Source organism: Diabrotica undecimpunctata, chromosome 2, assembly GCF_040954645.1.
Source record: "Diabrotica undecimpunctata isolate CICGRU chromosome 2, icDiaUnde3, whole genome shotgun sequence".
In the NCBI taxonomy this organism is placed as follows: Eukaryota; Metazoa; Arthropoda; class Insecta; order Coleoptera; family Chrysomelidae; genus Diabrotica; species Diabrotica undecimpunctata.
The window spans coordinates 10,937,273-10,950,153 of record NC_092804.1 but is presented as its reverse complement, the minus strand read 5'-3'; the positions used below and the strand labels follow the sequence as shown (position 1 = coordinate 10,950,153).

Genomic DNA, 12,881 nt, shown 5'->3' with positions numbered 1-12,881 from the left:
GCGGGTTCTAGGGGGAAGCCCAGGTGTAAAAGAGGTAAACATTTTTGCATCTTTTTTAGCATACCAAAAATTAATATTCTTGGCAAAATTCAGCGTGTTCGTATGATTTTTAGGGGTGACTCTCTGACGACTGACCTATGTAGTAAATATTTTGAAATCTGTTTTCTATGTTAGTACTTAGTACGTCTTAATTTTCTTTCCATTTGTATAACTACTATTACAACCGTAGACCTGGCTTAATAATAACCGAACTATATTTTTTTTAAGTTGTGTTGTTTTTATTTTTAGAAAGTAAAATCATTCTCATGTTTTTTCGTTGTGTTCCATTTGATATTTATCTGGAGCTCTATTCTTTTCTATTTTTTTCAAGATACCAGTGAGTTCTGATTTTGTTATATCAGGCAATAAATCTGATATTTGGTATATAATTTCTATTTTTGCAAATATTAAAGGTTGGCTACTTTTGTGTTTCTATATGGATCTATATAATTCGCTTTAGAATTTGTTAATAGTTCGTATCTATTTATAGTTGTATTCTCTGCTCTGCTTTTTAACTTGTTGATTTGATTTTCTTCCATTTTTATATCCTTTGGTAAAACTTTATGTCTTACCTTCTTTTTGTTCTCTCAGTTTAATTCGCGTACCCTGAGTTAAGCAGCAGGTGTCATAAAAGAATCTGGAAAGCATATCAAGCAGACCTGGAATATTGTTTAGTCAGGGATTACAGGACGAAAACGTATACACTGGAAATATACTTAATTTTGCTGAACCACTTTAAGAAGTTGTTATGTCGATATTCCAATGAAATTGTCCGGAACTAGTGAGATATTCGAACAGGAAAGTGCCCTGGTGGAATGATAACTTTACAAATCAGAGAACAAAAGACAGACGAAAATTTAATTTCGCCAATATATCAGGTGGGTGTAGTGATTATCAAAAAGCTGACTTAATATTATAAGGAACTAAGAAACGTAAAAAGAGAATCGTGAAGAAAGCATAAGGAGGAGATAGAACAAACTACCGCTTCCATACAATTTTTTTAAAGGATTTTTAGATAAGTATTCCCTAAAAGAAGTTAGCTGAATACACTAAAATGGTAAAGAAACCCCAAAAAGGTGTAGGTTTCTAAGTCTGAAACAAAACTGATGCCGCTAGACATATTTTAGCAGATTGGACTGGAGACCATAATTTATAGTTTAAGGGAAAACTGATATGGCAAAAGAAATGGTGAACCAATAGTGATTAATCCAATGTTTCTACAGAAAGAAAATTACTTTCTGTACAAAAATTATGTATAATATGACAGGCTAGCTTACGCCTGGGGTACATACGAAAAGCATGAAAGTCAAAAAGGGTGGTTCTTATACTTAAAGCTGACGACCTGGGCAGGAAAAGCTAAGTCCATGAGGCCAATAATTCTGATGTCATTCGTACTCATGAAGACTCTAGAAAAACTGGCCGATACATAGGATTAGATATTGTGTATTGGTTTAAAGTCCGATGCATTAGAGGCAGTATGCGTATAGAGCAGGACTCTTTATGGAAAGGGCACTCAGCCATCTAGTAGAGAGTGTGGAGTACGTTCTGAAAATAAAAGAGGTTAACTTATGAGTCACAATAGAGGACCTCAAATAGTAAACTGTATCTTGCATGACTACGAGCTTTAAATTGCAGGCAGCAAAAACTTAACTCCTAAGTATGTACAAAAACATATAGTAGTCATCTTTTAGACCTGTACAAGCTAGTACAGGGTACCAGAATTCTAAAATGGGTATACAAATGGCTGTAGTACGATAGGTTGCTGAAAAAAAAATCTAAAAAAAGTTTTCCAAAGTTGTCTTGGAAAAAAATTTAAAAGGTCATTAATTTTCTTTCTAAAAAAGAGATAGAAGTGAAACCCAAAAAACGACGGACAAAGTTAAATAAAATAAGTTAAAAAACCAGGACTCATCTGACGTAATTTCGATGACCTTCAATGGCCTTATCAGACGCAGGGGCTAAATAAAAAATTAAACCCACACACACACGCACACACACACTAAAATTTTAAAAAAATTTATATAGCATTAAGGACAAAAAACAATATTATTAAATTGTTTTCATTTATGGTCATCAAAGTAGATGCCACCTTTGTACGCTTTGTACGCGTACCACTTGAGTGGGAAACAATTAGGAGGGTTTTGTTCGTTTCTTTTGATTTTGTTATCAGCCGCTGCATCTGATGAGTTCATGGGAAGCCGAAATGACCTCAAATGCGGTGTTGTTTACCAATTCAAACACAGACTAAGAAATCGTGCTCTTATGACATATACTGTCAGCGAACACATCAAAGCGAAAGTAAGGCTTTGCTAGACCTAAATTTTAAACGTAAACTTTTACGTAAACGTAAACTATATATTATATTAAAAATATTATATTAGATTAAATAAACTTCCAATTATAATTTTTTCTCGAAAAATATTTCTGTTGTGCCACTGATATGTGCACGTGAATAAATAAATCTCCGGTGTATAGGGTCCTGCTTTTATATCCACTCATAAAATTTTGTTTTGCACTTTTACCGATTCTCTTATTTCAAAAGCAATGCCAATGGAAAGCGCTTTGTTATGTAATTACGAAACTGTCCATTTTAGTATTTTCCGGAGCTGTTCAGGCATAAAATTTTATTTTGAAATATGATACTATACGTTCGTCGAAGAAAATGAGGGAAACGAATCATTTCATTGAATTCAATGCGGATGTCGCTTATTGTAGGTAGGTCTTGATTACAGAAAAAAATATAAATTACTTTTTTTTTTATAATTATAGTACGATCGTTGAAATAGTTTAGCCATGTTTTTAAAACAAACAATAACCAAAAACTTTATGTATGATGCTTTTAAATAACAATTTTACCTATACGCAGGGCAACACAAACAGATCGCACAAAATTTATGGGCTGAGTCGACTAAAGGCATATGGTCACATAAGAAAGAATTCACGCAGAATTAGATCTTCCGAAACCAACAACTACCAACAGTTGAAGGACTTTTGCCTTAAGTATTCGTGGGAGATAAGGCGTTTTCTTTAACACAAAATTTTATGAGACCTTATCCAAGAAGAAACGTTTACAGACTCTTTCAAATGCGCGCCAGTGTACAGAATGTGCGTTTCGTATTTTGGCTCCGCGATTCCATATTTTGAAAAAATAAATAAAAGTGGATAGTATCGTCACTATTGTAAAAGCAGCTTGTGTATTAGACAACTATTCGATAAAGAAAAGTGTGAATACTTTGGACGAACAACTGGATGATTTGCCTACTTGTCAGTTACTTTATTTACGACCAACAAATAATAGAAGTATATTAAGTGCTTTTAAAGTAAGCGAAAAGTTTACAAAATGTCCATCCATACATGGATGGCAATGTAAGTTATCGAAGTGCAAAAATATTAATTCATAACTTAATGGGAAGCTTAGAATGAATGGAAAAACATTGCTTTATCCAACGATTGTTTTGATGTCTATATTTAGTTTTTACAGTCAATTCAACATAAAACATCACTTGTTTTTACCCAAGCTCACCGTTTTTTAAATTAACTGGCAATTCTATTCCAGACGTCATGTTTTATTTTGGTGTTAATATATAAGGCATCATCGGTGTCATATAGAACAGGAAAACTTCTGACAGCTTCAATTAGTTCTTCCTGCATTTTTTCTAACGAGCACGCACACACGCATATCTCGGATTTTTGCTTTTACCTTTCCAATTTGTTTTCTTCAAGAAATTTTCTTCTTGTTGCTACGTTATTATTTAATTTTTTTGTTTATTAATTTCTTTTAACATATATGTATCAAATTTTTATTTTGTTGTTTATTGTTTTTTTTTCAATTCTGAAAAGCATTTTCTTGTCTTTGTGCCAATAATATATTCTCTTATATTTGTTGTTTATTTCCTTCTTGAATTACTTGAATTTGACTTCCTTGTTTCTGTAAAGCCTTTTCTTATTTTCTGCTAATAATCTATTTTTTTAGTTGCCTTTTTATCATTTAAAGCAATTGTTTAAACATTGAACAATTAATTGAATTAAAATTATTAAAATATCGTTTTGTTGGGATTTAAATATGGCAGATTGCAAAAATATGTAAGTAACCAAAACTGCAGAAACCTATGATTATTTCCAATTCACTCGTAATTCCAAATGCCCTAGATATTTAAGGCCCCACGTTGGGCGCCAGTTGTGGGATACAAAAAAGTTAAAAAAAAAACGATTAATCAAATCAAATAAAAAAATTTAAAAAAAGAACTATTCGTTTTTCAAATCTTACTTCGGTCTTGCAATTGCATTTATAGAAGCCAATCGGAAATAAAAACCCAAATATTAATAAAAAAATAATTCTTTGGCTTATAAAAAATAACAGAAATATAGAATATACTCGAAGCAAAAAGTTTATAAAATAAAATAATGCCTTATACATGCAAAAATATTATGTATTCCTAATATCGACTAGATTTACAAAGCAACTTAATGACAGTATTTATTTCCCATCTTTTAAATAATAATAATAATTAATTTTCAAACTATCCACAATAAAATATTAGTAGTGTTGTGTTTATATGGGATTAAGCCACAATTGACTGTAATGATAATTACATTTTTAACTACAAACGTTTTGACATTTCAATTTCCACTCCAAAAATCGTTCTCAAAAAGATTATTTGGAATTTTTATTAAAAGAATGTATAACGGTTAAAGTTATTTACACTAAATGTTAAGCAATCTCATCAGCAGAAAGTAGCAGGCTTTGGTTGCTAATACTAAAAGAAGAAGTCAAAAATAAGAATATACCAACAGCGGATTAGAAAATTCTGAGACACTTTTCTATAATCACATAAAATACATATGCAACACACACCACACATACACAATAAACACTTTCTCACATACAAACATTTATATCAGATATTATTAATGCAGAATAGATTAAGTCCCATGTATTTGCTTAGAGCTAAAATCCATCCTCTTATGTTTTCAGCCAAAACATGACTGTTGCCTGAAACACCGTGACCAAGTTTGTCAATTTTCAATTTTTTAATTTTGTATTCAACAAAATTCTAAATAACCTTTTTTTTTGAGAAAGATCTCCGGAGTGAAAATTGAAACGTCAAATTTTTTGTAGTTAAAAATGTAATTTAATGATTGTAAAATATCAAATTAAACGAGTTAATAGAATCGTTTTATTTTTTTACCGAAAAACCTGCTGTCCCTCTCCTGATTTTTACGTTCCGAGTTTTTTTTTTTTGTTCTTGCACTAATTCTCAAATTCTCAAGAACAACGACACAAGTCATGTAGTGTGAACAAACATGACTTTCAGAGATAAAAGCCAGGCATTAACGCTATTTAGTGTATAATACTCCGTCCTCTATAAAACGAATAATATGTTTCTGACTCAAAACAAAAAGTTTTAGAAATTTTTCATGGAACATATAACTATTATCTCTATTTATATGTTATTCATGATATGTGATATATTACGTGTATATTTGTACTCTTTTTACTTAAATATATACCATATCGGATAAACCATTTTGAAAACCATGTCGTTATGTGGCATATTTGTAATGCAAATTAATATGTCTCGCACTATAATCAGAAATATTCCGAAATGACAACTTACTTTAGGATGATCCCTCACAGGCACTACGACTCTCACCGCCACTTTTATCGGTTTGTCTCTTGTTATATCCACCATTCGTCTGCTTTCGCCTCCTTTGTTTTCTGAAACAAAATAACGTTGTTAGGAATAAAGTCGCGCCAAACTTTGCCATTAAGCAACTCTCGTGGAGAAACAACTGTGGTGGAGAAAGGAGGAAAGTGCTTTTCGCGACACGATCTTTTTTACGTTTGGCAACCGCGAATGCAAGTTGCTGCTAGTTATGGTACAGCAGAGGTTACTCTGTTTATAGCTTAGGGGTGATCTTACATTTCTTTTTATTGAGTTAGAAAAATATACTAACTCTATTTTTCCATTCGGTTTATATTCGTTATCAAATAATATACAATTTACTCTTTTTGAAAATATTATTTCTATTTTAGGTAGCTATAATATAAAAGAGTTAAGCAAAAGCAAGATATATTGTTTAAGACTTTAACACAATGAGGTACAAAAGTACCTCCCTTCCAGCAGGTCAATAGCATAACTAAAGACATAAGTGGATAAAAGTGTCATGTCACATTTTTTGAAAAAATTACTCTTTGCAATTTTTGAACTTTCCAAATATAGAACTACAATAAGAAATTTTGCACATGAAAAGGCACAATGTCGCACAACCAAGGTATATTTTTTTAGTGGTTTAAGGCAGTGATTCTTTACCTGTGGGACGCGCCCCCCTAGCGTTGCGCGTTTTTACTATATAAATAATATAGTATGTAATATAATATAAAAAAACACCAACAACATTGATTAATTTACTAAAATCAAAGCAAAACAACATTCTGACCAAATAAAAAATAAAATACACATAAACACTGATGAAGAAATACATTTTGTCAGCATCGCTAAATGATTTTCAATGGTTACAAAAACAACTTTCACGTGTTGTTCTTCAACCTTGTAAGTTTTAATGTATTCATCCACATTTGCCAACATTTCTAGGTTTTTTTGCTTTAAATTTCTGCTCCACAATTCTAATTTTCTACAACAAGCATTAACGTTGTAGCCGGTATCCAATATATGTGTATTGGCTCCTTGCAGCTGAAGGTTCAGACCAGGAGACATTTCTTTGGAAGCCAGAGCTTCTCTGTGGATCATAAAGTGTGTCCATATACACATTGGAGTCTTTTGTTTTAAAAGCGCTTGTAGACTTTGCAATTTTCCGAACATTGCAACAGCACCATCGGTGCATATTCCGTCGTAATTCCTCTACTCTATTTTTGCTTCGTTTATATAATCATTTAAGATAGCAAATAATGGAAGCGATGTTGCTTTCAATTCTATTGGTTTGCGGAAAAGTGGTTCTTCTACCACTGATGTGCCATCACAAAATCGAACGTAGGCAATAAAATGAGCATCTTTGTTGCTATCTGTTGCCTCATCAAGCTAAATCGAAAACAGCTTGTCGAGCAACTTGCCGAGTAGCTGATCCTGTACATCTTTTTCTATATCATCAATTGGGCAACACTATCATTTGATAGAGGTATATACTCCAATTTTTTGGCAAAATTATCTCCAAAAATAGTTTCTAGAATTTGAATTGCAGCTGGCAAAATAAGCTCTTCACCAATAGTGTGAGGCTTTTTCCATCTGGCTATTTGATATGAGGTTTTAATAAGAGACAAGTAAAGCTTTTTCATTCACAGTCAAAGTTTTTTTTTAAAATGATTTTTGCTTTTCATGTGATTTTAATTTTAACTCGAAAAATTCTCGGGGTTTCTTAATGTACTCACTATGAAGTGTTTCCAAATGTCTTTTAAGTTTATTTGGTTTCATGCTATCGACTGCTAAAATTTTTGAGCAAATAATACATAGGGGCCTTTCCTCTTTCTATACTTTAGTAAAAGTAAACCCTAAATTTAAGTATACTTGAGAATATTTTCTTGATTTTATTTTTGGAACCACTCTCGCCTGTGCACTTGTTGATGCTTCACTGGTATCTAATGCTCGCTTACGCCCAGTTAAAAGGTTCATCGACCACGTGACCTAAATGAACAATGAGGAGGTCACGTGGTCAATTTTAATCGGGTCAGGTATTTTCAATACCTTTTAAACTAGGTATCACTTGTCATAAGGTCCTATTTCGTAAGTATAATCGTTCAAAACTTACGAGGGGGAACGGACTTTTGACTAGCACTGTATAGAAACAATACAAAATGCGCTCTCTTTGAAAGCTCTCTGGTGAAAGACAACATCTACAGACGTTTTCTGACGCCTTACGAAAAAATCCGGCGCATTAGACGGAGACTGCTTTGTGTCAATTTTCTCTGTCGCACTTGGGGAATCCAACTGATTGCAGCAGTTAGTCTATTTTGTATTAAATGTCTATTATTTTTTGGATATACATATACGCGGTTGAGGAACTCACATTTTTTTCTCACTCACGCCACCTTTTTTTGAATTTTGGCGCTGAATACACTCATTTTCAAAATTTGCCACAATTTTTAACTCAACAACAAAATTTACCCTAACTGTAAGTTAGGGGCCTTTTTTTATCAAACGCTTATCTAAACAAAAATAAAACAACTTTTTTTCAAGCAATCGGTTACAAAACTATGTAACAATTGAAAAAACAAAAAACTAAAAAAAATTAAAATTCTTTCAAATTATGGAGAGAGCCTAATTTCCTGCTCGTCAGTGTATTTGACGTCCCCATTTTTAGTACCAGCATTTCTTAGCATAACCATTTAAATTATTTTACTTAAACCTTTATGATCAATAAAGATAAATGTTTGCTGGCTAGAAGAAAATACGCATTAGAAACTTACAAAATGTCCTTTTTTTATGACAATTACTCCTAAATAGCTGAGCTGTAACTTGGAGCTTTTAGGATTTAATGTTTAAGATGTAATAAAAAACCCTGACGATCGTTCATTCGACGATCGATAGTCTTTAAGAAAGCCAAACATGTTTAATACTTTTTGTTGGGATTTGTACACAAAAAACTGATTTATAAGTCAAGAGCTGTGTGCGTAATTTGTTTTTTTCTGTTTTTGTGTCTTTCTTAATGTATATTGTTTGGGCATTTATTGTTTTTATTTTGATTTAAGCTGCCATATCCTAATAATTGCTTTTTTTAGAAGACTATTAGAAAAAAGCTCCAGTTTTAACGATTTCTCTCTCTGTCTTTTTCTGTTACAAAGGCGATGCGATACTATCCTTCTTGGCCATCTATCATTCAGCATTCTTATTAAAAATCTATATCCTATAAGGTATTTTTATTTACAATATTTTTTAATTCATTCAATAGCAAAAAGAACTTTAACTTCAACAGAAATGGTAAAAAATATTATCAACAATTAAATAATATAATATTAAAAGTATAAAAAGATAAAAAAAGATACACCTAAAACAAAAAAAAATGCCATGAAGCTGTTTCTTTGTGTTGTCACTATTAGCATCGTTACATGTTTGTAAAATTTATACATTTTTTTTTTCATCTACAACTGCGGTGTCCATTATTCCACTCTGGTCTTCTTAAAGATCAATAAGAAACTCTATTGTTATCTAAGAAATATGCACACTTTTTCATGGTTTCCTGCAAGTATTCTGATTTATTTACTGATAATTTTAACGCTTAGGCCACTATTAATGTCTTAATATCTACTGTAACAAGAATTATTTATTATATTTTCCAGTATTATTTATTTCAAGTCGTTGTACAATGTTAGTATCACTTTGTTTAAAGCATCCCCATAATTGTAAACTGTGAGTCTACACTGCCTCAGCGACTTGTTTGTAACTGAATGTTACTATCCAAAGAAACACTATCTTTTAATTATAATATCTGGGGGTCAATAGAAAAGGCGTACTTCTAGGTATTGACATTTTTTAAGACCAAAGCACTTCACGGACGAAAACTAAGCAAAGAAAGAGTCACTCTCCTAATTGGTGCAAACATGGATGGATCACAGGTAAACAACAAGGATTCAGATCCGGAAGATCCTGCCTAGACGCCGTATTTGTACTAAGACAAACCACAGAAAAGGCCATGGAGTACAATAAACCAGCATATCTTGTTTTATAGATCTAACATCTAACATGCTTTCGATCGCATCCAAGTCGAAGACGTCTTACACCTACTGTATAAAAGAAACATAGCAATCAATATTATACAAACCATCGAAAATATCTACTTCAATAATCGAATACACTCAAAGATAAATTAAAAAAAAAATAACACAGTGTATATCAGTACAAAGCGGAGTCAGACAAGATGACTCGTTAAGACCATTTTTTTTAATATAATAATCGACGAAATAATACAAGCAGTATGTAAAGGTTAAGGTTACAGAAAAAAGCAAATGTATGACAACATGTAAATACCCACTACGATGTAAAATCGAAATTGATGGGAAAATAATAAAGCAGGAAGCAAGGTTTAGATATCTGGGAATAGATACAACTAGTTACGGAGATGTTGAAGAAGAAGTATTACAACAAAGCTTAAGAGCAAGTAAAGCGGCGTGATCTCTTAATGACACAATCTGGAAGAACAAACACCTAAGACAAGACACAAAAACAAGAATCTATAAAGCAGCAATTAGACCTATATTAACATACACGGCGGAGACGAGACCTGAGACATCAAAAACGAGACGACTACTAGAAACAACAGAGATAAAAATACTCCAACGAATATCAGGAAAAAGTCTGTTGTATAGGGAGAGAAGTGAAAACATAAGAAGAGCATGCAATAGAGAAGACATAAATGGATGGATGACAAGTCGGAAATAGGAGTGAAACGAACAAATTAGTAGAATGTCAGAGGATAGGATGGTACAAATAGTACGAGATAAGTCACCAAATGGACGAATAAGTATTGGCAGATCAAGAAAAAGATGGTGCGATAATTGAAACAATTTAGGAGGCTTATATTGAAGAAGAAACAGGCTTTAAAGCCTACATACCAAAAGAAAAAAAAAAGAAGAATGGACGGATGAGAAAGACTACTTTTGCTGATGATTGACAAGTCGGCTAATCCACGTTGTTTTAAGAACGTCAAGTCAAAACCAGTGGAATACCTAAATAGCGTAGCAGCTTGGATAACTAGCGATCTTTTCGAGAAATGGCTGATGAAATTAGACAAAAAGTTTATAAAAGAAAAGTTTGTTTTGTTTATTGACAACTGTATGGCAGACAACACTATCCCACTGATAGAAAATGTAAAAAAATGTTTTTCCTGCTAACATGACTTTAGTTCTCCAGCCTATGGAGGTATCTTAAAAAATCTTAAACCTTTTTACAGACGTTTTTTGGTTGAAAATACATTGACGAAACACCCGAAACGATCAAACACTGTTTCAAAAACGCTGGTTTTGTAAAAAAAAGGGAACGAGAAAAATGCTAACGACACTTTAACAGAAGAGCTGCTTTCAGTTGAAGGCTGGGAGAACGTCATTTCTGATCCCGCCATCTCTTATGAAGATTCTGTCAAAGTGGATAAAGATGTTGCAGTATGTGGTGAGATATCCGATGCAGAGATCATCGCTGAAGTGCTTAAGAACAATAATGAAAAACAAGAGAGTGATCAAGACGATGCGTCATTAGTTGCGGGAGAAATACATATTCCAAATGCCGCCGAAATGACTCCAGTTTTAGTTCACTGAATATCTTAGAATCTTTTGCCATTACCGAGAAGCTTAATTCTAAAAAGCGGCTACAAATAATTTTAGATTTCTTTGAAAAAAATTAAAATCTGCCTTTTTTCGTTCATCATCACCCAGCCCTTTGCGTCCACTGCTGAACATAGGCCTCCCATTTTTTTTTCATTGTGGTCTATGTTGAGCACTTTTCATCCAATTTCTTGCCATTTTCTTGAGATCGTCAGTCCGACGAGTAGGGGGTCTTCCTCTACTTCTTTTGTCTAACCTCGGCCTCCACTCAAGCAATCTCTTCGTCTACCTTGCGGCACTGATTCGGGCGACGTGTCCGGCCCAGTTCCATTTCAGTGTGGCAATTCGGGAAATTACATCGGTAACTCTTGTTCTTCGTCTTAAGTCTTTATTTCTAACTAGGTCACGAAGCGATACAATCAGCATTGACCTTTCCATTTTCCTCTCTCCTATTTGCAGAGTTTTATGTTTGGCTGTCTCTTATGATCTTTATTTCGTGTCCAAGATATATGTAGTTTTCCAACAGCTCTACTTTGTTGTCTTCAATATTGATATTTTCGCTAGGTACTAGGTTTGTTATGAATTTTGTTTTTTCGTTAATTGTAACAATTGTTCTTATTTTCAATAAATTTTTTGAGGCAAAATGTTTTATTGTCTTAGTGGCGCGTTCTCACTGGGCGATTTTATCGGCCGATTTTTTCGGCCATGATTTGGCCGAAAATACCAATGAGAACATCTGCAAATAATAAAAATCGACAATATGTGACCATTATTTATAGCTTTCGAATGTTTTAATTGGTATTTTTGGCAGAATGTGCTCATTGTTTTTTTGATTGACAATATTCGGGCAAAAATAGGAACGAAACATATGCAAACGATAAAAATGGTCAACTTTTGTTAATTTTTATCGTTTGCAGATGTTTCTGAAGATTATTTGTTTGTTTGTAGACATATTTTTAATTCAAATTTTTTTAACGGTCTCTTGAGTTTCGAGTTATCCAAGTTTCATTGAATTATGTTTGAAATAAAGCAGGCATTTGTAAATTTTTAAAGAATGAATTTTAACAACCCTATACCAATATTTTTGTATATTATTTGGGTTTTTCATTTTTTTTTACTGTCACCGTAATAATTTTCACCTGTGTCATTGAAAGTGACTTTGGTTTTTTGCACGAATCAATGTTGTCTTTTCCGCTTTACATAATTTTGCCATAAATTAAAAACAAATACAGCTTGATGGAATACAGTAACCTTTTCGACCATTTTGTTTGTACCTCATCTTCCACTTGTTGAAATTGTGTTTAACTTTTCGAGTGAAGCTGAAAAGAAAATAGGCTACAGCGGCGTTTTTCTTTACATTAACAATAAAATTGATATTTAAAGTAAGTACAGTATAATATAATTCTTAATAAATATAACATTGAGGGGATGGTAATTATAAGACACAAGGTTTGTATTGTATTTAATTTGGTTAAATATTGGGGTTAGTCTTTCAGTCCGATTCTTCCGGAAAATTTGTTTTATTTGTTTGGGTGTTGTGTAATTCGAACGTTAATTTAAATTGTTTTATTTG

The 12,881-nt window shown here is 32.6% G+C and overlaps 1 protein-coding gene across 2 annotated transcripts in view; it reads right to left on the bottom strand.

Moving 5' to 3' along the window:
• Positions 1–12,881, bottom strand: part of LOC140434177 (uncharacterized) — a 929,087-nt gene that overhangs the window by 315,087 nt on the left and 601,119 nt on the right. For both annotated transcript variants that reach the window (XM_072522244.1, XM_072522245.1), the window contains exon 4: positions 5,658–5,758. In XM_072522244.1, coding sequence (XP_072378345.1) covers positions 5,658–5,758 — 101 coding nt within the window. The remainder of the gene's footprint in view (positions 1–5,657; positions 5,759–12,881) is intronic.